Genomic DNA, 24,863 nt, shown 5'->3' with positions numbered 1-24,863 from the left:
TGAAATGTTCTAATAAGCTGCGGCACGGTAGCACAGTGGTTAGCACTGCTGCTTCACAGCTCCAGGGACCTGGGTTCGATTCCCGGCTTGGGTCACTGTCTGTGTGGAGTTTGCACATTCTCCTCGTGTCTGCGTGGGTTTCCTCCGGGTGCTCCGGTTTCCTCCCACAGTCCAAAGATGTGCGGGTTAGGTTGATTAGCCATGATAAAATTGCCCCTTAGTGTCCTGAGATGCGTAGGTTAGAGGGATTAGTGGATAAAATATGTAGGGATATGGGGGTAGGGCCTGGGTGGGATTGTGGTCGGTGCAGACTCGATGGGCCGAATGACCTCTTTCTGCACTGTAGGGATCTATGATCTCAGACTTTTTTTATCTTTTTCCCGCCAGAAGAAGGTGGAAGAGAGAATGTCCGGGGTGCGTGGGGTCCTTAATTATACTGGCTGCTTTGCTGAGGCAGCAGGAAGTGTAGACAGTGTCAATGGATGGGAGGCTGGTTTGCGTGAAGGACTGGGCTATGTTCTTTGTAGTTCCTTGTGGTCTTGGGCAGAGCAGGAGCCATACCAAGTTATGATACAATCAGAAAGAATGCTTTTTATGGTGCATCTGCAAACATTGCAAAAGAGGGTAGCAGTGGAAGGGTGTGTTTCTGAATGGAGGGCCGTGACAAGTGGTGTTCCTCAGGGATCAGTGCTGGGACCTTTGCTGTTTGTAATATATCTAAATGATTAGGAGGGAAATGTAACTGGTTTGATTAGTAAGTTTGCGGACAACACAAAGATTGGTGGATTTGCAGATAGCGATGAGGACCATCAGAGGGTACAGCAGGATATAGATCAGTTGGAGACTTGGGCGGAGAGATGGCAGATGGAGTTTAATCCGGACAAATGTGAGGTAATGCATTTTGGAAGGTCTAATACAGATAGGAAATATACAGTAAATGGCAGAACCCTTAAGAGTATTGATAGGCAAAGGGATCTGGGTGTACAGGTACACAGGTCACTGAAAGTGGCAATGCAGGTGGAGGAGGTAGTCAAGAAGGCATACGGCATGCTTGCCTTCATCGGCCGGGGCATTGAGTTTAAAAATTGGCAAGTCATGTTGCAGCATTATAGAACCTTAGTTAGGCCGCACTTGGAATATAGTGTTCAATTCTGGTCGCCACACTACCAGAAGGATATGGAGGCTTTGGAGAGGGTACAGAAACGATTTACCAGGATGTTGCCTGGTATGGAGGGCATTAGCTATGAGGTGAGGTTGGAGAAACTTGGTTTGTTCTCACTGGAGCAACGGAGGTTGAGGGGAGACCTGATCGAAGTCTACAAGATTATGAGAGGCATGGACAGAGTGGATAGTCAGAAGCTTTTTCCCAGGGTGGAAGAGTCAATTACTAGGGGGCATAGGTTTAAGGTGCGAGGGGCAAGGTTTAAAGGAGATGTACGAGGCAGATTTTTTACACAGAGTAGTGGGTGGCTGGAACTCGTTGCCGGGGGAGGTAGTGAAAGCGGATACGGTAGTGACTTTTAAGGGGCGTCTTGACAAGTACATGAATAGGATGGGAATAGAGAGATATGGTCCCCGGAAGGGTAGGGGGTTTTAGTTAAGTCGGGCAGCATGGTCAGTGCAGGCTTGGAGGGCCGAAGGGCCTGTTCCTGTGCTGTAATTTTCTTTGTTCTATGTTGGTGAGAGTCGTGGCTGACATGCCAAATTTCCTTGGCCTCCTGAGAAAGTAGAGGCGTTGATGGGGCTTTCTTAACTATAGCATCGGCCTGGAGGAACCAGGACAGGTTGTTGGTGATCTGGACACCTAGAAACTTGAAGCTTTCAACCATTTCCACTTCATCCCCGTTGATGTAGACAGGAGCATGTCCTCCACTCCGCTTCTTGAAGTCGATGACTATCTCCTTTGTTTCACTGACATTTAGGGGGAGATTATTGTTGTCGCACCACTTCACCGGGGGGGGGGCTTTCAGGGTGAGCCCCCCCCCCATTCCCACCCGAGAAAGGGAAAAGGATTTTTTTGTCACTTTCCCACCCTACCCACATTCACTCCTGCCAGCCTAAAAGTTGAGGCTGGGTGGGAAAAGGCCATTAAGTGGCCACCTAATGGCGGGGCAGGGGTAAGATGCTCTTTCGGAGAATCGGTGCAGACTCAATGGGCCGAATGGCCTCTTTCTGTACTGTATGGATTCTAATCGAGTTGTTACCCTGTTCAGTTTGACAGCTAATGCTCTGTTAACATAGCAGAGGAAATCCTACAAACCCATTGTTCTGCAAACTTGTTTGACAATCCCTTGCTTTACGTCCAGGCCGGTCCACTTCCAGTCCCGTTCCCCTGGAATTTGTTTACAGTTAATTCCCCCCCCCCGAAGCCATCCCCTTTCTCTCACAGTTTTTCACTCTTTCTGTTCCTTTGTCTCTGTGCCCCTTGTTCCTTCTTGAGTTAAATGGTTTTGAATAAAGGCGGCAATCCATGAGTGCTGAAACCAAGCTTCATAACTTCAAAGGAACAGAAAAAAAATGGATTGTTTTTAAACCACAGGATTCAGCATTCCCAGAGAGGAGGGGAGAGTGTGCGGGAGAGGGGGGAGAGTGTGCGGGAGAGGGGGGAGAGTGTGCGGGAGAGGGGGGAGAGTGTGCGGGAGAGGGGGGAGAGTGTGCGGGAGAGGGGGGAGAGTGTGCGGGAGAGGGGGGAGAGTGTGCGGGAGAGGGCGGAGAGTGTGCGGGAGAGGGCGGAGAGTGTGCGGGAGAGGGGGGAGAGTGTGCGGGAGAGGGGGGAGAGTGTGCGGGAGAGGGGGGAGAGTGTGCGGGAGAGGGGGGAGAGTGTGCGGGAGAGGGGGAGAGTGTGCGGGAGAGGGGGGAGAGTGTGCGGGAGAGGGGGGAGAGTGTGCGGGAGAGGGGGGAGAGTGTGCGGGAGAGGGGGGAGAGTGTGCGGGAGAGGGGGGAGAGTGTGCGGGAGAGGGGGGAGAGTGTGCGGGAGAGGGGGGAGAGTGTGCGGGAGAGGGGGGAGAGTGTGCGGGAGAGGGGGGAGAGTGTGCGGGAGAGGGGGGAGAGTGTGCGGGAGAGGGGGGAGAGTGTGCGGGAGAGGGGGGAGAGTGTGCGGGAGAGGGGGGAGAGTGTGCGGGAGAGGGGGGAGAGTGTGCGGGAGAGGGGGGAGAGTGTGCGGGAGAGGGGGGAGAGTGTGCGGGAGAGGGGGGAGAGTGTGCGGGAGAGGGGGGAGAGTGTGCGGGAGAGGGGGGAGAGTGTGCGGGAGAGGGGGGAGAGTGTGCGGGAGAGGGGGGAGAGTGTGCGGGAGAGGGGGGAGAGTGTGCGGGAGAGGGGGGAGAGTGTGCGGGAGAGGGGGGAGAGTGTGCGGGAGAGGGGGGAGAGTGTGCGGGAGAGGGGGGAGAGTGTGCGGGAGAGGGGGGAGAGTGTGCGGGAGAGGGGGGAGAGTGTGCGGGAGAGGGGGGAGAGTGTGCGGGAGAGGGGAGAGAGTGTGCGGGAGAGGGGGGAGAGTGTGCGGGAGAGGGGGGAGAGTGTGCGGGAGAGGGGGGAGAGTGTGCGGGAGAGGGGGGAGAGTGTGCGGGAGAGGGGGGAGAGTGTGCGGGAGAGGGGGGAGAGTGTGCGGGAGAGGGGGGAGAGTGTGCGGGAGAGGGGGGAGAGTGTGCGGGAGAGGGGGGAGAGTGTGCGGGAGAGGGGGGAGAGTGTGCGGGAGAGGGGGGAGAGTGTGCGGGAGAGGGGGGAGAGTGTGCGGGAGAGGGGGGAGAGTGTGCGGGAGAGGGGGGAGAGTGTGCGGGAGAGGGCGGGGGAGAGTGTGCGGGAGAGGGCGGGGGAGAGTGTGCGGGAGAGGGCGGGGGAGAGTGTGCGGGAGAGGGCGCGGGAGAGGGGGGAGAGCGCGCGGGAGAGGGGGGAGAGCGCGCGGGAGAGGGGGAGAGCGCGCGGGAGAGGGGGGAGAGCGCGCGGGAGAGGGGGGAGAGCGCGCGGGAGAGGGGGGAGAGCGCGCGGGAGAGGGGGGAGAGCGCGCGGGAGAGGGGGGAGAGCGCGCGGGAGAGGGGGGAGAGCGCGCGGGAGAGGGGGGAGAGCGCGCGGTAGAGGGGGGAGAGCGCGCGGGAGAGGGGGGAGAGCGCGCGGGAGAGGGGGGAGAGCGCGCGGGAGAGGGGGGAGAGCGCGCGGGAGAGGGGGGAGAGCGCGCGGGAGAGGGGGGAGAGCGCGCGGGAGAGGGGGAGAGCGCGCGGGAGAGGGGGGAGAGCGCGCGGGAGAGGGGGGAGAGCGCGCGGGAGAGGGGGAGTGTGAGAGAGGGAGGGAGGGAGCAGCTTGGGAAACTATGTGCATGTGGATTGTGGTTGGTGTGGGCTTGCTGGATCACCCCTATTAGTCACAGCTGGACAGAAACCCTGTGTACTGACAAAGGAGAGTGAGAATGGTGTTACATAAAGCCGCATGACTCCACAATTTAGACTTTAAGAACATGGATTAACGTAATGAGCTGCCAAAAACAAGCGAGCAATCCCCCTCCCCCGGCTCAGCAAAAAAACACCCTGCTTTTTGTCCTCAGTACTAGAGTTTCAGGTTATACTTACAACTTGTATCAAATGGCAGGTTTCAGAATTGGAACGTAAGCAAAATGCTGGTAATCGTAAATTAAAAAAAAAACACATAAAAGTGCTGGAAAACCTCAGCGGGTCCGTCGTCATCTGTGGAGAGGGGAGCAGGGTTAACGTGTCGAATCGGGGCGGCACGGGGACGCAGTGGGTTAGCACTGCTGCCTCACAGCGCCAGGGACCCGGGTTCGATTCCCGGCCTCGGGTCACTGTCTGTGCGGAGTTCGCACGTTCTCCCCGTGTCTGCGTGGGTTTCCTCCGGGTGCTCCGGTTTCCTCCCACAGTCCGAAGCTGCGCGGGTTGGGTGGATTGGCCACGCGGAAATGACCCTAGTTTCGGGGGATTAGCAGGGTAAATATGTGGGGTTATGGGGATAGGATGAGATTGTTGTCGGTGCAGGCTCGATGGGCCGAAGGGCCTCGTCCTACACTGTAGTGACTCTATTCTATAACCCCATGCATTTACCATGGCTAATCAACATGACTTACACATCTTTGGACGCCAAAGGGCAATTTAGCATGGACTGTGGGAGGAAACCGGAGCACCCGGAGGAAACCCACGCAGACACGAGGAGAATGTGCAAACTCCACACAGACAGTGACCCGAGGCTGGAATTGAACTTGGGTCCCTGGCGCTGTGAGGCAGCAGTGCCTGCCACTGTGACTAAATATTTATTTCTGCCTCTGATTTGTAGCCTATTATGTTACAGGTGTGCATGAAAGATTGTTAGTTTGTGACATTTAACTGCACAAATTGTGATCGTTTTGGGCTGAATCCCAGCCCTCCCAAAAAGTAGCAGAACAGAGTCATGTGAGATCGTAAGGTACAGCACAGAAGGAGACCATTCAGCCTGGTCACACTTATCACTGACTCTCATTGTGAGTGACTTTTTATTCTTTCAGGGGATGTGGACTTTGCTGGCCAAGCCAGCAATGTTTTGCCCGTCCCTAATTGCCCTTGGCTTGCCCGGCCAGTTCAGAGGGCACTTAAAAGCCAACCACATCGCTGTGGGGCTGGAGTCACATGAGGGCCAGACCGGCTCGGGACAGGCAGATGAGTTTTTAACAACAATTTTCATGGTCGCCGGTAAACTTTTAATTCCAGACTTTTATTGAATTCAATTCCCACCATCTGCTGTGGTGGGATTCGAACCCGGGACCCTGGGTTACTTAGTCCACTGGCAATACCACTGTGGCGTCCCCTTCACTCATCCAGTCCCACTTTTCCCCTCTCGTTCCCGATGACCCTGCAGTTTTTTCCCCCCCTTTGAGAGAATTGTCCAGTTCACTTTTCAAAGCCACGATTGAATCTGCTTCCACCGCACTTCAGGGCAGTGCGTGCCAGATCCGAACCCCTCGCTGCATTTTTCCTCGTGTCGCCACTACTTCTTTTTCCCGTCGCCTTGAACCGGTGTCCTCTGATTCTCGGTCCTTCCGTCAACGGGAGCAGTGTGACTGGACGGCACAGTGGGTTAGCACTGCTGCCTCACAGCGCCAGGGACCTGGGTTCGATTCCCGGCTTGGGTCACTGTGTGGAGTCTGCACGTTCTCCCCGTGTCTGCGTGGGTTTCCTCCGGGTGCTCCGGTTTCCTCCCACACTCCAAAGATGTGCGGGTTAGGCTGATTGGCCATGCTAAATTACCCCTTAGTGTCAGAGGGATTAGCAGGGTAAATGTGTGGGGTTACGGGAATAGGGCCTGGGTGGGATTGTGGTCGGTGCAGAGTCGATGGGCTGAATGGTCTCCTTCTGCACTGTAGGGATTCTATAATTCTCCCTCTTTTTAACTTTTTCAAACATCAAACCCCTGTCGGGATGAGACAGGGAAGCGGGCAATGAACCTGCTGCAGGAGACAGGGTAGGTATTTAGATATTTCAATGAAGCTCAGTTTTAATTTACCTTGCCGATTCTACCATCTGAGTTTCCCAGGGCTGGGGGAAGCGAGGCGAGGGACAGCTTCGGGGAAAAGATAGGTGCCTTTCCAGCACTGCTTGTGGACCAGGAGGAACATCAATGCTTCCCCCACAACCAACCGTCGCCCATCAATCCCATAATGATCCTCATCTTAACATCCCAGAGGTTTCTGATTTCAACATACTGATTTTAAAATTCTAACCCTTGTTCTCAAATCCCTCCATGGCTCGTGCTCTTCCCTATTTTTATAATCTTAGAACATAGAAAAACTACAGCACAAACAGGCCCTTCGGCCCCACAAGTTGTGCCAAACACGTCCCTACCTTCTAGACCTACCTATAACCCTCCATCCTATTAAGCTCCATGTACTCATCCAGGAGTCTCTTAAAAGACCCGATTGAGTTTGCCTCCACCACCACTGACAGCAGCCGATTCCACTCGCCCACCACCCTCTTCTCCTGCACCACAACCCTCCGAGACATCTGGCCCCTTGTGTTCTCCCTGAATTTAATCATTCCACTGGCTTTTTGCCAAGGCACCAAACTCTGGAATACCCTCTCGACATCTCCACCTCATTTTCCTCATTTAAAACACTCCAAACAGAGCTCTGACCAAGCTTTCAGTCATCTGACCTATGAGTCTGGGTGTCACACTTCATTTTATTTATTTTTATTCATTTGTGGGACATGGGCATTTATTGTCCATCCCTAGTTGCCCTTGGAGGGCAGTTGAGAGTCAACCACATTGCTGTGGCTCTGGAGTCACATGTAGGCCAGACCAGGTAAGGCAGATTTCCTTCCCTAAAGGACATTAGTGAACCGGATGGGTTTTTCCGACAATGTTTCATGGTCATCAGTAGATTCTTAATTCCAGATATTTTTTATTGAATTCAAATCCCACCATCTGCCGTGGCGGGGTTCGAACCTGGGTCCTCAGAACATTTTGAGGTCTGATGAAGGGTCATCCAGACTCCAAATGTTGGCTTTATTCTCTCTCCACCGATGCTGTCAGACCTGCTGAGCTTTTCCAGCACTTTTGTTGATGTGCCCAGAACATTTGCTGAGTTTCTGTATTAATAGTCTCGCAGTAACACCACTAGGCCATCGCCTCCTCATAATGTTCCTATGAAGCAGCTTGGGGTGTTTTATTATGTTAAAGGTGCTATATAAATGTTAGTTGCTGTTGGGTCAGGGTCTGTCTTGCGTTGCCAGCAGCAACTGACAGCTCCCAAAACTGCTCCCACTGCCTGAACCATCAAGAACAAAGAACAATACAGCCCAGGAACAGGCCCTTCGGCCCTCCAAGCCCGCGCCGCTCCCTGGTCCAAACTAGACCATTCTTTTGTATCCCTCCATTCCCACTCCGTTCATGTGGCTATCTAGATAAGTCTTAAACGTTCCCAGTGTGTCCACCTCCACCACCTTGCCTGGCAGCGCATTCCAGGCCCCCACCACCCTCTGTGTAAAATATGTCCGTCTGATATCTGTGTTAAACCTCCCCCCCTTCACCTTGAACCTATGACCCCTCGTGAACGTCACCACCGACCTGGGGAAAAGCTTCCCACCGTTCACCCTATCTATGCCTTTCATAATTTTATACACCTCTATTAAGTCTCCCCTCATCCTCCGTCTTTCCAGGGAGAACAACCCCAGTTTACCCAATCTCTCCTCATAACTGAGCCGCTCCATACCAGGCAACATCCTGGTAAACCTCCTCTGTACTCTCTCCAAAGCCTCCACGTCCTTCTGGTAGTGTGGCGACCAGAACTGGACGCAGTATTCCAAATGCGGCCGAACCAACGTTCTATACATCTGCAACATCAGACCCAACTTTTATACTCTATGCCCCGTCCTATAAAGGCAAGCATACCATATGCCTTCTTCACCACCTTCTCCACCTGTGACGTCACCTTCAAGGATCTGTGGACTTGCACACCCAGGTCCCTCTGCGTATCTACACCCTTTATGGTTCTGCCATTTATCGTATAGCTCCTCCCTACATTATTTCTACCAAAATGCATCACTTCGCATTTATCAGGATTGAACTCCATCTGCCATTTCTTTGCCCAAATTTCCAGCCTATCTATATCCTTCTGTAGCTTCTGACAATGCTCCTCACTCTCTGCAAGTGTGAGGAGTTATAACTCCTCATATAACTATCAGTTATGAGTTCCGGGCAAGGAAAAGACAGGCACACGCTGTGGAATCCAAACTCAGCGGCATGTGGGAAACCCCGACTTCTGGGTTCCCTGACCAAGGCCCCCCTTCTCCACCCCAAATAATTACACTGACACATACTGCCCCTCTAAAGATTGCTGCAGCCTTTTCCCCAGAGCCTAAAGCATTGAGATGATAATCAAGCAGTCACTTGTCCCCATCATAAAATCCCTGCAGTGCAGAAGGAGGCCGTTCGGCCCATTGAGTCTGCACCGACCACAATCCCACCCAAGGCCCATTGCTGTAACCTCTCATATATACCCTGGTAGTCCCCCCGACACTAAGTTTAATTTAGCATGGCCAATCAACCTAACCCGCAAATCTTTGGACTGTGGGAGGAAACCGGAGCACCCGGAGGAAACCCACGCAGACACGGGGAGAACGTGCAAACTCCGCACAGGCAGTGACCCGAGGCCGGAATTGAACCCGGGTCCCTGGCGCTGTGAGGCAGCAGTGCTAACCACCGTGCTGCCTGTACAGCACCCGGAACTTGAATGTTGCTGAAGAGGATGCCATGTAACTGAAAATTTGGTAACAAATCCTTTCAGCGACCTTCAGTAATCAAGCTTTTAGGTCACAGACTCTCGGGGGGAAATCCCCTAAAAAAACCCACACAAAACGAAGAATGATAGTGTTATTGATCCTCGGGGGGGTTGGTGGCTGGCGGTGAGAGAGAGAGAGAAACTTGCTAACTCTCATTCCCAGGCTCAGACATGGAAGATCATGGTGAGGTATTGGAGGATCCCAGTGCCAATGTACTCAGAGGGCTCGGCCTGGCCTGTGTGCGAGGGCGTAGAATGGGTGAGGGCAGGCCAGCATTTTGTTTCAGAGCTCTCCCCAGTTGATGGGTGAGGGGCGGCACGGTAGCACAGTGGTTAGCACTGCTGCTTCACAGCTCCAGGAGACCTGGGTTCGATTCCCGGCTCGGGTCACTGTCTGTGTGTGGAGTTTGCACATTCTCCTCGCGTCTGCGTGGGTTTCCTCCGGGTGCTCCGGTTTCCTCCCACAGTCCAAAGGTGTGCGGGTTAGGTCGATTGGCCATGCTAAAAAAATTGCCCCTTAGTGTCCTGAGATGCGTAGGTTAGAGGGATTAGCGGGTAAATGTGTAGGGATATGGGGGGGTAGGGCCTGGGTGGGATTGTGGTCGGGGCAGACTCGATGGGCCGAATGGCCTCTTTCTGCACTGTAGGATTCTATGATTCCCATTGAGGGTAGTGGCTGTAGACGTCGCAATCGGCCGCTTTTACAACCTGCACACGGAGGGTGGGGATATTCCAGCCCTTCAAGTTGGCGGGATCTACCGGTTCTGCTGACGGTGAACCCCCCCCACATACACACACACACACACCCCCACACCCTCCACCTTGGCGGGATCCCCAGTGGCGGTACAGGCGAACCACGCGAACCGTGTGACCTGGAGATCCCACCGACGGCCAATGGCGAACCATCTCCGGCACCAGAAAACATGGCACGGTGAGGACGGTAAGTGCCCATCTACAGTCTCACCTACAGTCCCAGTGTCTTCCGTGGAAAGTGATTGGGGAATGCAGCAGATGCTTTTAGTGCATCCCTCTCGGTGAGAAGCACCCACTCCGTGCTTTCCCGCGTTGGCATTGGGCTGGATTGAGATTCCTGGGGAGGGGGGGCGGGGGGAGGGGGATCACGTGTGAATGTGCCATTGCGTGGTCGTACCTTTGCAGTCTTCCAAACCCGAGTGGTGAGTCAAGGCTTAACCGTTGCGTTTGTATTTTTCTATTTGTTTTGCCCAGCAGGTCATGGTGAACGAAGCAGCCGCCCAGCTCTGTCTGATCGACACCACCCTCCTCGCCCGGCGGGACGAGCTTTTCCCACTCGCCCGACAAGTGGTCCGAGACTCCGGGTACAAATACAGTCACAGGTATTCCAGGTAGGGAAGGTGGTTTAACCCAGTCAGGGCCCACCCCCTCCCAGTCGCAAAGCACAGAACCTGACGCCACCAGGGCTAACTATTGAACGCGTGCAGCTTGTGGTCAACCCTGCAAGGACTGGACACCTCAATACTGTACCAGAATCTGTGTTTGTGGCAACATCTCACACTACCCACCAGGGATTCCATTACCAACTGGGCCACAGAGAGAAACATTCTCTTGTAAAGATGCAAAGATTCAAGAAACAAAGCAAAATTAAAATGAATATAACGCAATGTGAGCAAAACAAAAATATAGAATCTATATTATATCGAGCATTTATATGCAAAGTTACAATGTAAATAGATTGGCATGATATTTTCTTTAATGGACACTCGGGATGTGAGTATCTCTGGCGACGGTATTTATTGCCTATTCCCTAATCGCCCTTGAGAAGATGGTGGTGAGCCGTCTTCTTGAACCACTGCAGACCAATGCATTGATGAAGGTACTGTCAACGGGGGAATGTCAAGAGAGAAAACGCTGGAAAATCTCAGCAGGTCTGGCAGCATCTGCAAGGAGAGAAAAGAGCTGACGTTTCGAGTCCAGGTGGCCCTTTGTCAAAGCTCCAGCATCCGCAGTAATTTGCTTTTATCCAGGGGGAAATGTCCAAGATTTTGAGCCAACGACCATGAAGAAACAGTAGGCAATCGGCGTTGCAGTTGGGATGAGTCATACGCGTGAGGAAAATCCCAGCCTCCAGCCCTGGTCAGCGTTGCAATGGCAGAAGTGGACACTGTCGTAGTCATTCTGGCCCAGAAGGAGCCCATTTGGCCCATTGGGTCCACGCCGCTGTTTTCCTGGGCTAAGGAAAGATAAATGAAGATTCCCACTCCTGCTTGATTTCAGATGTCATGTCCCCTCTTTCGACACAAAAGAGACAGGTTTTCTGACTACGCACTCCCAGTGTCGAGCTTCATCCCTGAGGAATAATCTCTGGAGCGTCGCTCTCATACTCTGCCTACTCCGTGACAGTCAGTCCATTAAAATGGACAAGAGTAAAATTGTGGACTTCCCACGTGCAATTTTCCATTTGGACCAACGGTCAGGTAACTGGAAACTTGTTCCTTAACTCTCTGTGCTTACATGATGCACAGTCACTTGGACGAGGGGCTGAATGGTCACTCCCACCCACGAAAGCTTGTTCGGTCCCATAATGCTCACTCGGCCCAGGACTGGAAAGGAGAGCAACAAATTGATTGTTCGAAACAAAATGGAGTCAGTTGGCTCTGTTTTGAAATTGTTGCTCTCGCTTCATTAGAATTCTTTCATTTTGAATCATCCAATCTCTACAGTGCAGAAGGAGGCCATTCAGCCCATCGAGTCAGCACCGACCACAATCCCACCTGTAACCCTACGTTTTTACCCTGCTAGTCCCCCTGACACTAAGGGACAAATTTAGCATGGCCAATCAACCGAACCCGCACATCTTTGGACTGTGGGAGGAAACCGGAGCACCCGGAGGAAACCCACGCAGACACGGGGAGAACGTGCAAACTCCACACAGACGGTGACCCAAGACTGGAATTGAACCCGTGTCCCTGGTGCTGTGAGGCAACAGCGCTAACCACTGTGCCACCCCCAAATGCTCATTAAATTAAGAACTGATATTAGCCTGATCTTGTTAAAGCCTCAAGGGTATCGCTTTGTATTGGGCAGCTGCTTACTTCTCCAGCCCCTTCTCCAGCCCCTTCTCCAGCCCCTTCTCCAGCCTTAACTGCCCGACTCATATTGCTGAGCGTTTCTGCAGCGGCTGGTTCATGAGGATTTACTACAGTTCCAATATCTGTGCCAACAAGTGAGCAAAGTCGGTGCCCTGTACAAGCCGGCAGTGGTGAAACTGCCTCTTGGTGTTGGGTATTGGCAGTGCCGTTACTCACCACACCGGTAGCTCTGGCGTTTTGGTTGCCATGTTGTGCCGTGTTAATTGGTGTTTAGATGGGAGAACTGAGGCAGCTCTGCCAGGTTACTGTGGTGTGAATGAAAGGCATCGGTTTTAGCCACACCAGTTGTGGCCGATGACAGCAAAAGCTTAAAAATAAAATTGCATTTATGCCCAAAGATGTGCGGGTCAGGTGGATTGGCCATGCTAAATTGCCCCTTTGTGTCAGGGTGACTAGCTAAGGTAAATGCATGGAGTTATGGGGAAAGGGCCTGGGTGGGATTGTGGTCAGTGCAGGCTCGATGGGCCGAATGGCCTCCTTCTGCACGGTAGGGATTCTACAATTCTATGTAGCTCCTTTTAACATCCTCAGGACTTCGCAGCCAGTGACTTACTTCTGAAGTGTCGTCACTCTTGTTACGCAGTCAATCGTCCCGACTAATGCGCGCACAGCAAGACCCCACAGATCCGTTTTGCATTTGCATGGTCAGAGGCCATGGCCCTGGTTTATCAGCACGTTGGAATGCCCTGCTGATGTCACTGCCTTTCCTCGTCCGTGAGGAATGGGGAGGTCCGTGAGGTGGTAAATAGCAGATATCAGTAGCACGACAGCCAGCGACAGAGATGGGGAGAATAAGACCAAAGTGAATGGTTTCACTTTCCAGGTGTCTGACCTCTTGTGTTGGTCTTGGCACAGTGGCAGTATACTTCCGAGTAAGAAGCTGTGCTCAATCGGAGATCGGTGCAAATAATCTAGGCCGACAGTACTGGGAGAGCGCTACACTGTCAGAGATGCTTCTTTACAATAAGATGCTAAACTGAGGTCCCAGTCTGCCTTCAAAGGCAGATACTTGAAGAAAGGCAGGTGTGAAATCCTAGTCTCCTGACTTATCATAGAATCCTACAGTGCAGAAGGAGGCCATTCAGCCCATCAAGTCTGCACCGACCACAATCCCACCCAGGCCCTATCTCCATAACCCCATGCATTTACCCTAGCTAGTCCCCCTGCACGAAAGGGCAATTTAGCACAGCCAATCCACCTAACCCGCACATTTTTGGACAGTGGGAGGAAACCGGAGCACCCGGAGGAAACCCACGCAGACACAAGGAGAACGTGCAAACTCCACACAGACGGTGACCCAAGCCGGGAATTGAACCCGGATCCCTGGCACTGTGAGGCAACAGTGCTAACCACTGTGCCACCATGCCACCCCAAATCTCTCCCTGACTTGACATCATTAATAAACAGATTATCTGATCATCATCCCCTTGCTTTTTGTGAGAGCTTGCAGTGCGCAAATTGGATGCTGTGCTTCTTAAATTACAACACTGACTGTGAGGTATTGTCACTGGACTAGTTATCCAGAGACCCAGGGTGGTGCTCTGGGGACCAGGGTTCAAATCCTACCATGGCAGGTGGTGGAATTTGAATTCTGTAAAAATCTGGAATTAAAAAGTCTAATGATGACCATGAAACCATTGTTGATTATCATTAAAAACCCATCTGGTTCACCAAGGAACTCTGCTGTCCTACATGTGACTCCAGACCCTACAGCAATGTTGTTGACTGTTAAATGACTCCTACTCTCAGTTGTATCAAACTGCTAAAACAAAGTCACCCAGCATCGACCAAGGCACAAGACAACGGCAAACTTGGCCCTGTCGGCCTTGCAAAGTCCTCCTTACTAAAATCTGGGGACTTGTGCCAAAATTGGGAGAGCTAGAAATCATAGAATAGAAATAGAAATCATAGAAATCATAGAAATCCTCCAGTGCAGAAGGAGGCCATTCGGCCCATCGAGTCTGCACCGACCACAATCCCACCCACGCCCTACCCCCACATATTTACCCGCTAATTCCTCGAACCTACGCATCCCAGGACTCTAAGGGACGATTTTTAACCTGGCCAATCAACCTAACCCGCACATCTTTGGACTGTGGGAGGAAACCGGAGCACCCGGAGGAAACCCACGCAGACACGAGAAGAATGTGCAAACTCCACACAGACAGTGACCCGAGCCGGGAATCGAACCCGGGACCCTGGCGCTGTGAAGCAGCAGTGTCTGACAGAACAGCCCGGCACAGTCACACACATGGAATCAAACGTTTGGAGTCCCTGGCCTCGATTCCAGCCCCCATGGGGTATCAGGCAGGGAAACCTCCTGCTGATTACCACACAGCCATCCGCATCCCTCCCGCCAGCTGATTAATTGGGGGAAGCACTAAGGATGGGAAGGGTGTAAAACTTCAATGTCCATCACCAAGAGTGGCTCGGTAGCGCCACCACTGACCAGGCTGGCGGAGTGCTAAAGGACACAGCTGCTAGACTGGGTATGTGGCAGGTGGTGAGGGAACCAACAAGTGGGAAAAACATACTTGCCTTGAATCCAGATGCATATGTCCATGACAGTATTGGTAGGAGTGACCACCATACAGCCCTTCTGGAGCTGGAGTCCTTTCTTCACATTATGGACGCACTCCATTGTGTTGTGTGGCACCTCCACCGTGCTAAATGGGTTAAATTTTGAGCAGATCTAGTGTCTTAAGACAGGCCAACCATGAGGTGCTGTGGGCCATCAGCAGCAGCAGAATTGAACTCAACCACAATTGGTAACCTCATGGCCCGGCATATCCTCCACTCCACCATTACCATCAAGCCAGGGGATCAACCCTGGTTCAATGGAGAGTGCAGGAGGACGTGCCAGGAGCAACACCAGGCATACCTAAAACTGAGGTGTCAACCTGGTGAAGCTGGAAGACAGGGCTACTTGCATGCCAAACAGCAAGTAATAGACAGAGCTAAACAATTTCACAACCAACAGATCAGATCTAAGCTCTGCAGTCCTGCCACATCCAGCTATGAATGGTGGTGGACAATTAGACAGCTGGAGGAGGAGCCTCCTTAAATATCCCCATCCTCAGTGAGGGAGGAGCCCCCACCACATCAGTGCATAAGATATGGTTGAAGCATTTGCAACAATCTTCATCCAGAAGTGACGAGTGGGTGATCCATCTTGGCCTCCTCTGGAGGTTCCCACCGTGGGTGGCACAGTGGTTAGCACTGATGCCTCACAGCGCGAGGGACCCAGGTTCGAATCCCGGATTGGGTCACCGTGTGGAGTTTGCACATTCTCCCCGTGTCTGCGTGGGTTTTCTCCGGGTGCTCTTGTTTTCTCCCACAGTCCAAAGATGTGCTGGTACGGTTGATTGGCCAAGCTAAATTGGCCCTTAGTGTCAGGGGACTAGATTAGGTAAATGCATGGGGTTATGGGGATAGGGCCTGGGTGGGATTGCGGTCGGTGCAGACTTGATGGGCCGAATAGCCTCCTTCTGAACTGTAGGATTCTATGATTCTTTATTCTAAAATACTAAGGGCCCTGACAATATTCCAGCAATAGTATTGACGACTTGTGCTCCGGTCATGGTCATAGCTAAGCTATTTCATTACAGATTCCCAGCAATATGGAGAAGTGCACAGATATGTTCTGTACACAAGAAGCAGGAAAAATCCAACTCGGCCAATTACTGTCCCATCAGACTACCCTGGACCGTCAGTAAAGTGTTGGAAAAGTTAATCAACAATGCGATTAAGACGCACTTCCTTAGTAATAACTTGCTCATTGACGCTCAGTTTGGATTCTGCCAGGGTCACTCAGCTCCTGACCTCATTACACCCTTGGTTCAAACATGGACAAAACAGCTGAACTCTGAGGTGAAGCGAGAGTGATTGCCCTCGATTATCGAGGCAGCATTTGACTGAATGTGGCATCAAGGAACGCTAGAAAAAGGGAAGCTAAAGGGAATCGAGGGGAAAACTCTCCGTTGGTTGATGTCATACTTGGCACAAAGGAAGATGGTCGTGATAGTTGGAGGACAATCTTCTCAGTTTCAGACTAACCCATTTATACCTTCCTGCAACCTACATTTATCAAAACCCTGGAACTCCCCCCCTAACGGCACTGTGGGTGTATCTACACCACATGGACTGCAGCGGATGAAGAAGGCAGCTCACCACCACTTTCTCAAGGGCAACTAGGGATGGGCAATGAATGCCGGTCTAGCCAGTGCCGCCAACACCCCGTGCATGAATTTTTAAAAAAGATGCTGTCTTGCCAGCTGAATATTTGCAGAATTTTCTGTTTTTATTTCACATTCTTTGTTTCTCCTTTCTTTGCTGTAATGTTTTATCCAAGGATCGGTGGCTCTGACAATGCAGCTCTGCCTTGGTACTGCATTGAATGGCCAGCCCGGAACATATGCTCAAGTCTTTGAGTAGCAAAGGGGTATGGAGCCACAACATTCGGACTCAGAGGCGGCAGTGCTAAGCCAAGCTCGTGCCTGCCAATGAAGGGACTTCCCATTCCTGGCAAATGTCAAATATAAAGAGGGTGCAGGCTCGGTGAAACCACTTTCTAGCAGTTATTTTATCTCCAAATCTTAGCTTCCTAGAAATAATTAGTAGCTATCAGGAAATTAATAATGTTATCTGAATATGTGACGAGATGGATTCAAGGATTGTCAACACCCTCCCTGGCTAGGCCTGGAATCTCCAGGCTTTGAAGGTCAAATCCCAGGGAGCAACTCAGGATAAAAATCCAAAGAGCTTTAAACAAAATTTGTCTTCTTTTTATTTTCTTGGAACTGCTCTGCCTGTCCGTTTTAAAAATGGTGGGGTTTAGGAAAACATGGCCGTTTGCCTTACATTCAAGCCTCATCCAGTTGGACACTGAAGAGGCATTTTGCTTTACAATTGGCTGGGAGCGCAGTGTACTGCGAGGTCGGACGTGTTGCCGACCAGTGTCAGGAGGGTTGGGACCCGGGGATTTGGAGGAGGGAGGAGATCCGGAGGAGAAACCTCCCAGAATACATTTAAACAGTGTTGGCAATCCTAGTGTATCCTGAACAAGAAGGTTTTGAAATACTTGCTTGGTAGCACAGAACTTGAATATCGCTGAAAAGAGAGACACGTTGCCAAAGCTGTTCATTTTGTACTCCTCAGGAACAACAGCGGAATGCCAAATCTCAAAGAAGCGCACTTGTGATTGTTTGAAATTTGGTATTCTTGTGTTTGTCCTGATGAGTGCAAGATGAGAAGCTTCAGCAGCATTGGCTTTCCTTTCAACAATAAATGTTAGATTGTTTCCAAAAGTGGTTAGGATTATCTCTAATGTGTTTTTTTAGATCAAAGTTTGCAGATACACCAATACCTAAAAGGCCGAGACTGGATCCCAATGGGCAGTACCTGCGAGATGAAGTCCACACTCGCACTGTGCAAGCAGAATTAATGAAACTAAAAAGACAGGTGAGTTTCACTTGCTGTTTAATTTCCAGTGTTGTCCCGGCGTCAACATAGGATCATCCATCCCCAAGCCACTGCCCAGCGATCCCTGCTGGAAAGGTCCGACTCTTTTTGAAGTCAACCAATTCAACCGAATTAAAACAAGCTGAGGGCCATAATGAAAGGGGCAGCCCCATAAATGGATCCTGCCCTAAATAAAAATCATAAATGAAACTTAAAACATTAAACTAAAAGGTGGATTAAGAGGGTTGATAACGCCTCCCCCAGTCCCCCGCGGTGCCCAGGGGGCACGGAAGGTCTCGATGGTGCCCGTGGGCACCTCTCCAGGGACACCCGGCTGTGAATATAGCCCCGTAGAGGGGCAGACAGTCGGGTCAGATGAGCTGCCCGGACCTGTTAACGACCAGTTTGTCCAGGCCCAGCAGCAGGATTTTAAAGTTTATTCACTTATTAGTCACAAGGAAGGCTTACATTAAGACTGAAGTTACTGTGAAATGCCCCTAGTCGCCACACTACGGCGCCTGTTCGGGTCAATGCACCCTAACCAGCACGGCTTTCAGACTGTGGGAGGAAACCGGAGCGCCCGGAGGAAACCCACGCAGACATGGGGGAGAACGTGCAAACTCCACACAGACAGTGACCCAAGCAGGGAATCGAACCCAGGTCCTTGGCGCTGTGAGGCAGCAGTGCTAACCACCGTGCCGCCCCTGGTCCCAGGTCTCTCTCTCTTCCTCCCCTCCCCCCTCACCCCCCTCCCTCCCCACCCCACCAGGCCTGGAAATGTCCAAGAGGATCCTGAATGAGCAGGAGTAGGCCACTCGGCCCTTCGAGCCTGTTCTGTCATGGCTGATCTAATTTTAGCTCGATTTCACATTCCTGCCTGTCCCCGAAAACATTTCAACCCCTTGCTCACCAAAAATCTCTCCATTTTTGCCTTAAAGATATTCAAAGATTCCATTTCAACCGCCTTTTGGGGACGAGAATTCCAAAGTCTCAGAACCCTGTGAGAGAAAATATTTTTTCTTCATCTCTGTTTTAAACGGGTGACCCCTTATTTTTAAACACTGGCCCCTAGTTCTAGATTCTCCCACAAGAGTTTAAGTTTATTTATTAGTGTCACAAGTAGACTTACATTAACACTGCAATGAAGTTACTGTGAAAATCCCCTAGTCGCTACACTCTGGTGCCTGTTCGGGTACACTGAGGGAGAATTTATCCTGGCCAATGCACCCTAACCAGCACGTCTTTGGACTGTGGGAGGAAACTGGAGCACCCGGAGGAAACCCACGCTGACACGGGGAGAATGTGCAAACTCCGCACAGACAGTGACCCAAGCCGGGAATCGAACCCGGGTCCCTGACGCTGTGAGGCAGCAGTGCAAACCACTGGGAAACATCCTCTCCACATCCACCCTGTCAAGTCCCCTCCAGGATCTTCTGGTCGGGATTTTACGGCCTCGCTCGAGCGAGACTGGAAATTCCCGCCTGAGGGCAACGGAGATTTCCATTGTTGGGACTCTCGCCCGCTCCGATTCTCTGGCGGGCAAGGTGGTGGAGTTCCGGCCTCTATGTTTCAATTAAGTCACCTCTTGCTCTTCTAAACTCCACTGGATACAAGCCAAGACTGCCCAACCTTTCCTCATAAGACAACCCACCAGGTGTTAGCCTGGTGAACCTTCTGTGAACTGCTCCCAAAGCATTTGCATCTTTGTTGTGGGGAGAGAGAGTCAGGCTTCAATTCTGGTTCTTTGTTGTGCCTGTAGCCGGCTGGCATTTGTTTCATGAACATAGTAAAATGGACTATTATTTAAATGGTGAAAAATTACAACATGCTACTGTGCAGAGGGACCTGGGGGTCCTTGTGCATGAATCACAAAAACTCAGTTTGCAGGTGCAGCAGGTGATCAAGAAGGCAAATGGAATGTTGGCCTTTATCGCGAAGGGGATGGAGTATAAAAGCAGGGAGGTCTTGCTGCAATTGTACAAGGTACTGGTGAGGCCGCAACTAGAGTACTGTGTATAATTTTGGTCCCCTTATTTGCGGAAGGATATATTGGCCTTGGAGGGAGTACAGAGGAGGTTCACCAGGTTGATACCGGAGATGAGGGGGTTAGCTTATGAGGAGAGATTGAGTAGATTGGGCCTGTACTCGTTGGAGTTTAGAAGGCTGAGGGGAGATCTTATAGAGACATATAAGATAATGAAGGGGCTAGACAGAGTAGAAGCAGAGAGATTCTTTCCACTTAGAAAGGAAACAAGAACTAGAGGACACAGCCTCAAAATAAGGGGGAGTCAGTTTAGAACAGAGTTGAGGAGGAACTTCTTCTCTCAGAGGGTAGTGAATCTCTGGAATTCTCTGCCCATTGAAGCAGTGGAGGCTACCTCGTTAAATATGTTTAAGTCACAGGTAGATAGATTTCTGATCAATAAGGGAATTAAGGGTTATGGGGAGCGGGCGGGTAAGTGGAACTAAACCACTATCAGATCAGCCATGATCTTATTGAATGGCGGGGCAGGCTCAAGGGGCTAGATGGCCTACTCCTGCTCCTATTTCTTATGTTCTTATGCTGTGCCCAACATACATTTCACCCGCTGTTGTTCCTCTTGGGGACACTGATGAATATCTGTGGAAGTTTTTTTTTGGTGATATGTTCATCATCGATCGCTTTCTTAACCCACATAGGGGGAAGCGATGGCCTAGTGGTATAATTGCTAGATTATTCATCTAGAAACTCAGCTAATGTTCTGGGGACCTGGGTTCAAATCCCGCCACGGCAGATGGTGGAATTTGAATTCAATTGAAAAAAAATCTGGAATTAAGAATCTACTGATGACCATGAAACCATTGTCGATTGTCGGGAAAACCCCATCTGGTTCACCAATGTGCTTTAGGGAAGGAAATCTGCCGTCCTTACCTGGTCTGGCCTACATGTGACTCCAGAGCCACAGCAATGTGGTTGTCTCACAACTGCCCTCCAAGGGCAACGAAGGATGGGCAATAAATGCTGGCCAGCCAGCGACACCCATGTCCCACAAATAAATAAAATAAAAACCACAGCTGCCATCACTCTGACAGAGGTTGTCTTGTATGCTGCCAAGCACTAAGGAGAGTTCATGTGTTTTTATCTCTTTTTCTTACAGGAGCGACTGCTGGAGATTCAGGCCATACTGGCAGGGATTTACCAGAAACAGGAAACCCTAAAATCCAAGATTATCCAGGAGGAGCTTAGCCACAATGTGGCTGAAGTCCATGAACTTCAGGTGAGCTTTTATCCTGTAAAGCTGCAGTGAAAATCCTTCTGATTTGTCACAGAATCCTTTGGCGACCATTGGTAGCTCAGAGGTTTATGTACTCTCCCCCAGTGCTTAATAGACTAGTCTGTTGTTAGATGCAATTCCACAATTGGGCAGCGTTTGCCAAACAATCCCGAGTGCGCTGATGGCCACACTAACAACCAGTTTAAGATAATCAACCGAGCTTGTAATGTGGCTCATTTGCACTTGCTAGGAGTGACATACATTTCCATTCATTCATTCTGTGCAAACAAAAGGAATATGCTCAAGCCTCCCCCCCCCCCCCCCCCCTCTTTGAAATACCTGGAAGCTTGAGGAGCCTACAATACCCCATTGCTTTCTTTAAGGCAACAAAATCAGAGCCTACTTGCCAACCAGTCAGCATTCTTTTCTGCTGGATAAATTGTTGTGATCGTCTGAAATTTGGCATTCTTACATTTGTCCTGATGAGTGCAAAATGAAAAACTTCCGCATCATGTCTCTCTTGTCATCAGATATAGAAGTGTGTAAAGGTTGGCTCCACTGGCTTCCTGGGGAGGCCGTGCCAGCGACAAACTGCTCAGTCTGATGATGACGCTGATGCCGCTGCCCACCGCTCCGTGATTCCAGCTCATCCCGATGTTTATTTGCTCTTGTCTTCTGCCTGGTTATTTGTGCCTCACACTATCTCTATCTCTTTCTCTTTGCTTTCCCGTGGAACCCCACAGCTAGAACTGGAGAAGGTCACCACAGAGCAGCTTTCCCTGATGCAGGAGCAGAACGACCTCATCAAGAAACAGAAGCGAAGCGATAAATATTTCTCGGCGAAAGCCCGCAGCCTCTCGCTGCTCGGGATGCATCCTGTGGAAGAGGAGGATGGCGGGATGTCGGACGGAAGCGGCGACGGTAAGTTAGCCATCTTCATTGCCCGACGCCGCTCTTTAAGCCCTTCGCACGCTGTAGCAGAATGCTTCTGACAAAGTCGCCTTTTAGCTCAGGGCATCTTGGTGGAGGGAGCGCTAGAGCGGCAGAAAGCTCTCCCACACTCAGACAGAAAACAGATGTGTAGCCTGAAGTGTTTCACAGTCACAGCTGCTGTGGAGGCCACTCGGAAAGGAACACGCTTCCACTCATGTAAAACCTTTCAAAGTAAGTGGAGAACATTTGGGGTGGAGTCAGTGTTGTAAAGAAGGGAAACTCGACTGCCAAACTGTGCAAACGCAAACGCCCAAGAAGGGGTAGGTTATTTAGCCCCTCCAACCTACTCCGCCATTCGATAAGATCATGGCTGATCCGATTGTGGCCTCAACTCCATTTTCCTGCCAGCTCTCCACAACCCTTGACTCCCTCGTCAATGAACAAAATCAATGACTCAGCCTTGAATAGGTTCAGTGACCTAGCCTCCACTGGTTTCTGGGGGAGAGAATTCCACAGTCTACCGACTCTTTCACCTCCTCTCCCTAAATGGGAGAGCCCTAATTTCTAAACAGTGTCCTCTGGTTCTCGATTCCTCCCACAAGGGGGAACACCCTGTCATGTCCCCTCAGGATCTGATATGTTTCAATAAGATCATCTCTCATTCTTCTAGTCTCCAGCGGGTACAGGCCCAACCTGCTCGACCCTTCCTCATACACTAACCCCTTCGTCCCAGGAATCAGTCACGTGAACATTCTCCGAACTGCTTCTTATGCTATTATATTGTTTCTCAAGTAAGGAGGCAGGGTGGCACAGTGGTTAGCACTGCTGCCTCACAACGCCAGGGATCCGGGTTCAATTCCGGCCTCGGGTGACTGTCTGTGCGGAGTTTGCGCATTCTCCCCCCCCGTGTCTGCGTGGGTTTCTTCCGGGTGCTCCGGTTTCCTCCCACAGACCAAAGAGTTAGGTGGATTGGCCAAGCTAAATTGCTCCTCAGTGTCAGGGGGATTAGCAGGGTAAATACGTGGGGTTATGGGGATAGGGCCTGGGTGGGATTGTTGTCAGTGCAGGCTCGATGGGCCGAATGGCCTCCTTCTGCACTGTAGGGATTCTATGAAAACTGTACACAGTACTCCAGATGTGGTCTCACCTATGCCCTGTAGCAATACTTCCGTGTTGTCCAAGTTAAAACTTGCCAACCGAAAATAATCTATTTATGCTTACTCTCTGCTTCCTGTTAGCTAACCAATCCTCTATCCATGCTAATATGTAATCTCCTACACCATGAGCTATTGTGTAACAACCTTTGATGTGACAACGCATTGAAAGCCTTTTGCAAGCTCAAGTACAGTACATCTACAGGTTCCCCTTTATCCAGCTTGTCTGTTACTTCCTCATAAAACTCTAATACGTTAGTTGAGCACGATTTCCATTTCACAAAACCATTTGACTTTGCCTAATTTTATAAGAACTTTCTAAATGTGCTGCCATTACCTCCTTAATATTGGATTCTAGTTATTTTCCCGATGACAGATGTTAGACTGACCGGCCTATAGTTTCCCACTTTCTGCCTCCCTCCTTTCCTGAATAGAAGAGTCACATTTCAATCCGCTGGGAGCTTCCAGAATCTCAGGATCTTGGAAGATTACCACCAATGCATCCACTATCTCTGCAACCACTGGTTTAAAAATCCTGGGGTGAAAGCCACCAGGTCCTGGGAACTTATCAGCCTTTCATTCTAATAGTTTCCCCAGTACCTTTTTCCTCGTAATTGCAATTGTTTTTAAGTTCCTCCCTCCATTTTACCTTCTTGTTTGTCCATAGATCTCTGAAGGTGGAAAGGCAGGTTAATAGGCTGGTGAAAAAGGTACATGGCACACTCGCCTTTATCAATCGGGGTATAGATCACAGAAGCAGAGAGGTCATGATGGAGTTGTATAAAACTTTGGTGAGCTGGAGTACCGTGTGCAGTTCTGGTCGCCGCATTATAGGAAGGACGTGAATGCACTGGAGGGAGTGCAGAGCGGATTCACCACGATGCTGCCTGGGATGGAACATTTAATTTGTAAAGAGAGGTTGGATAGGCTTGGGTTGTTTTCTCTGGAGCAGAGATGACTGAGGGGTGACCCCCTGATTGAGGTGTTCAAGACTATGAGGGGCATGGACAGGGTGGATAGCGAGCAGCTGTTCCCCTTAGTTGAAGGGTCAGTTACAAAGGGACACAAACTAAAAGTGAGGGGTGGGTGGTTTAGGGGGGATCTGAGGAAGAACTTTTTTACACAGGAGGTGGTGAGGGTCTGGAATGCGCTGCCTGGGAGGGTGACGGAGGCGGGATGCCTCACATCCTTTAAAAAGTACCTGGATGAGTACTTGGCACGTCATGACGTTCAGAGCTATGGGCCAAGTGCTGGCAAGTGGGATGAGGTGGGGAGGTCAGGGCCTTTCATGCATCGGTGCAGACTCGATGGGCCGAAGGGCCTCTTCTGCACTGTAGGATTCTGTGATTCCTGACTTTCAACTATTCTTAGGAAGATTCCACAGACAACAATCAGTTTCATGATCAGATCAGCTGCTTTTCACAATGCGGGTTGAAGGGCAAACGTTGCGGGGAAACGGGGAGAACCTCCCTGCTCTCCTTTGAGAAATGCCATAAAATGATTTACATTCACATGAGAAGGCCCAGCATGGTATCGGTTTAGTGTCTGGACTGAATGGCAGCAGCTCCGACAGTGCAGCCCTCCCTCAGTACCACTCGAGATTATGGGTGGGATTTTCCCCTCTTTCCCCCACTGGCGGGATCTTCTGGTCCCCCCACTGGCGGGATCTTCTGGTCCCGCCAAAGGC

At 51.0% G+C, this 24,863-nt stretch overlaps 1 protein-coding gene across 4 annotated transcripts in view; it reads left to right on the top strand.

Annotated features, from left to right (window-relative positions):
* The window catches only part of LOC144500716 (NGFI-A-binding protein 1-like), a 76,858-nt gene that overhangs the window by 38,693 nt on the left and 13,302 nt on the right, over positions 1-24,863 (top strand). Inside the window, exons 3-6 of one of the 4 annotated variants that reach the window (XM_078224067.1) lie at positions 10,478-10,602; positions 17,715-17,835; positions 20,973-21,092; positions 21,833-22,010. In XM_078224067.1, the coding sequence (XP_078080193.1) occupies positions 10,478-10,602; positions 17,715-17,835; positions 20,973-21,092; positions 21,833-22,010 (544 nt within the window). Of the gene's footprint in view, positions 1-10,474; positions 10,612-17,714; positions 17,836-20,972; positions 21,093-21,832; positions 22,011-24,863 lie in introns of all 4 variants that reach the window. The other 3 variants (XM_078224064.1, XM_078224065.1, XM_078224066.1) reach the window with 3 other exon arrangements.

The sequence above is a fragment of the Mustelus asterias genome, chromosome 11, assembly GCF_964213995.1.
Source record: "Mustelus asterias chromosome 11, sMusAst1.hap1.1, whole genome shotgun sequence".
Taxonomy (NCBI): domain Eukaryota; kingdom Metazoa; phylum Chordata; class Chondrichthyes; order Carcharhiniformes; family Triakidae; genus Mustelus; species Mustelus asterias.
The sequence above is the reverse complement of the archived record's forward strand: the minus strand, read 5'-3'. Positions and strand labels throughout refer to the sequence as shown.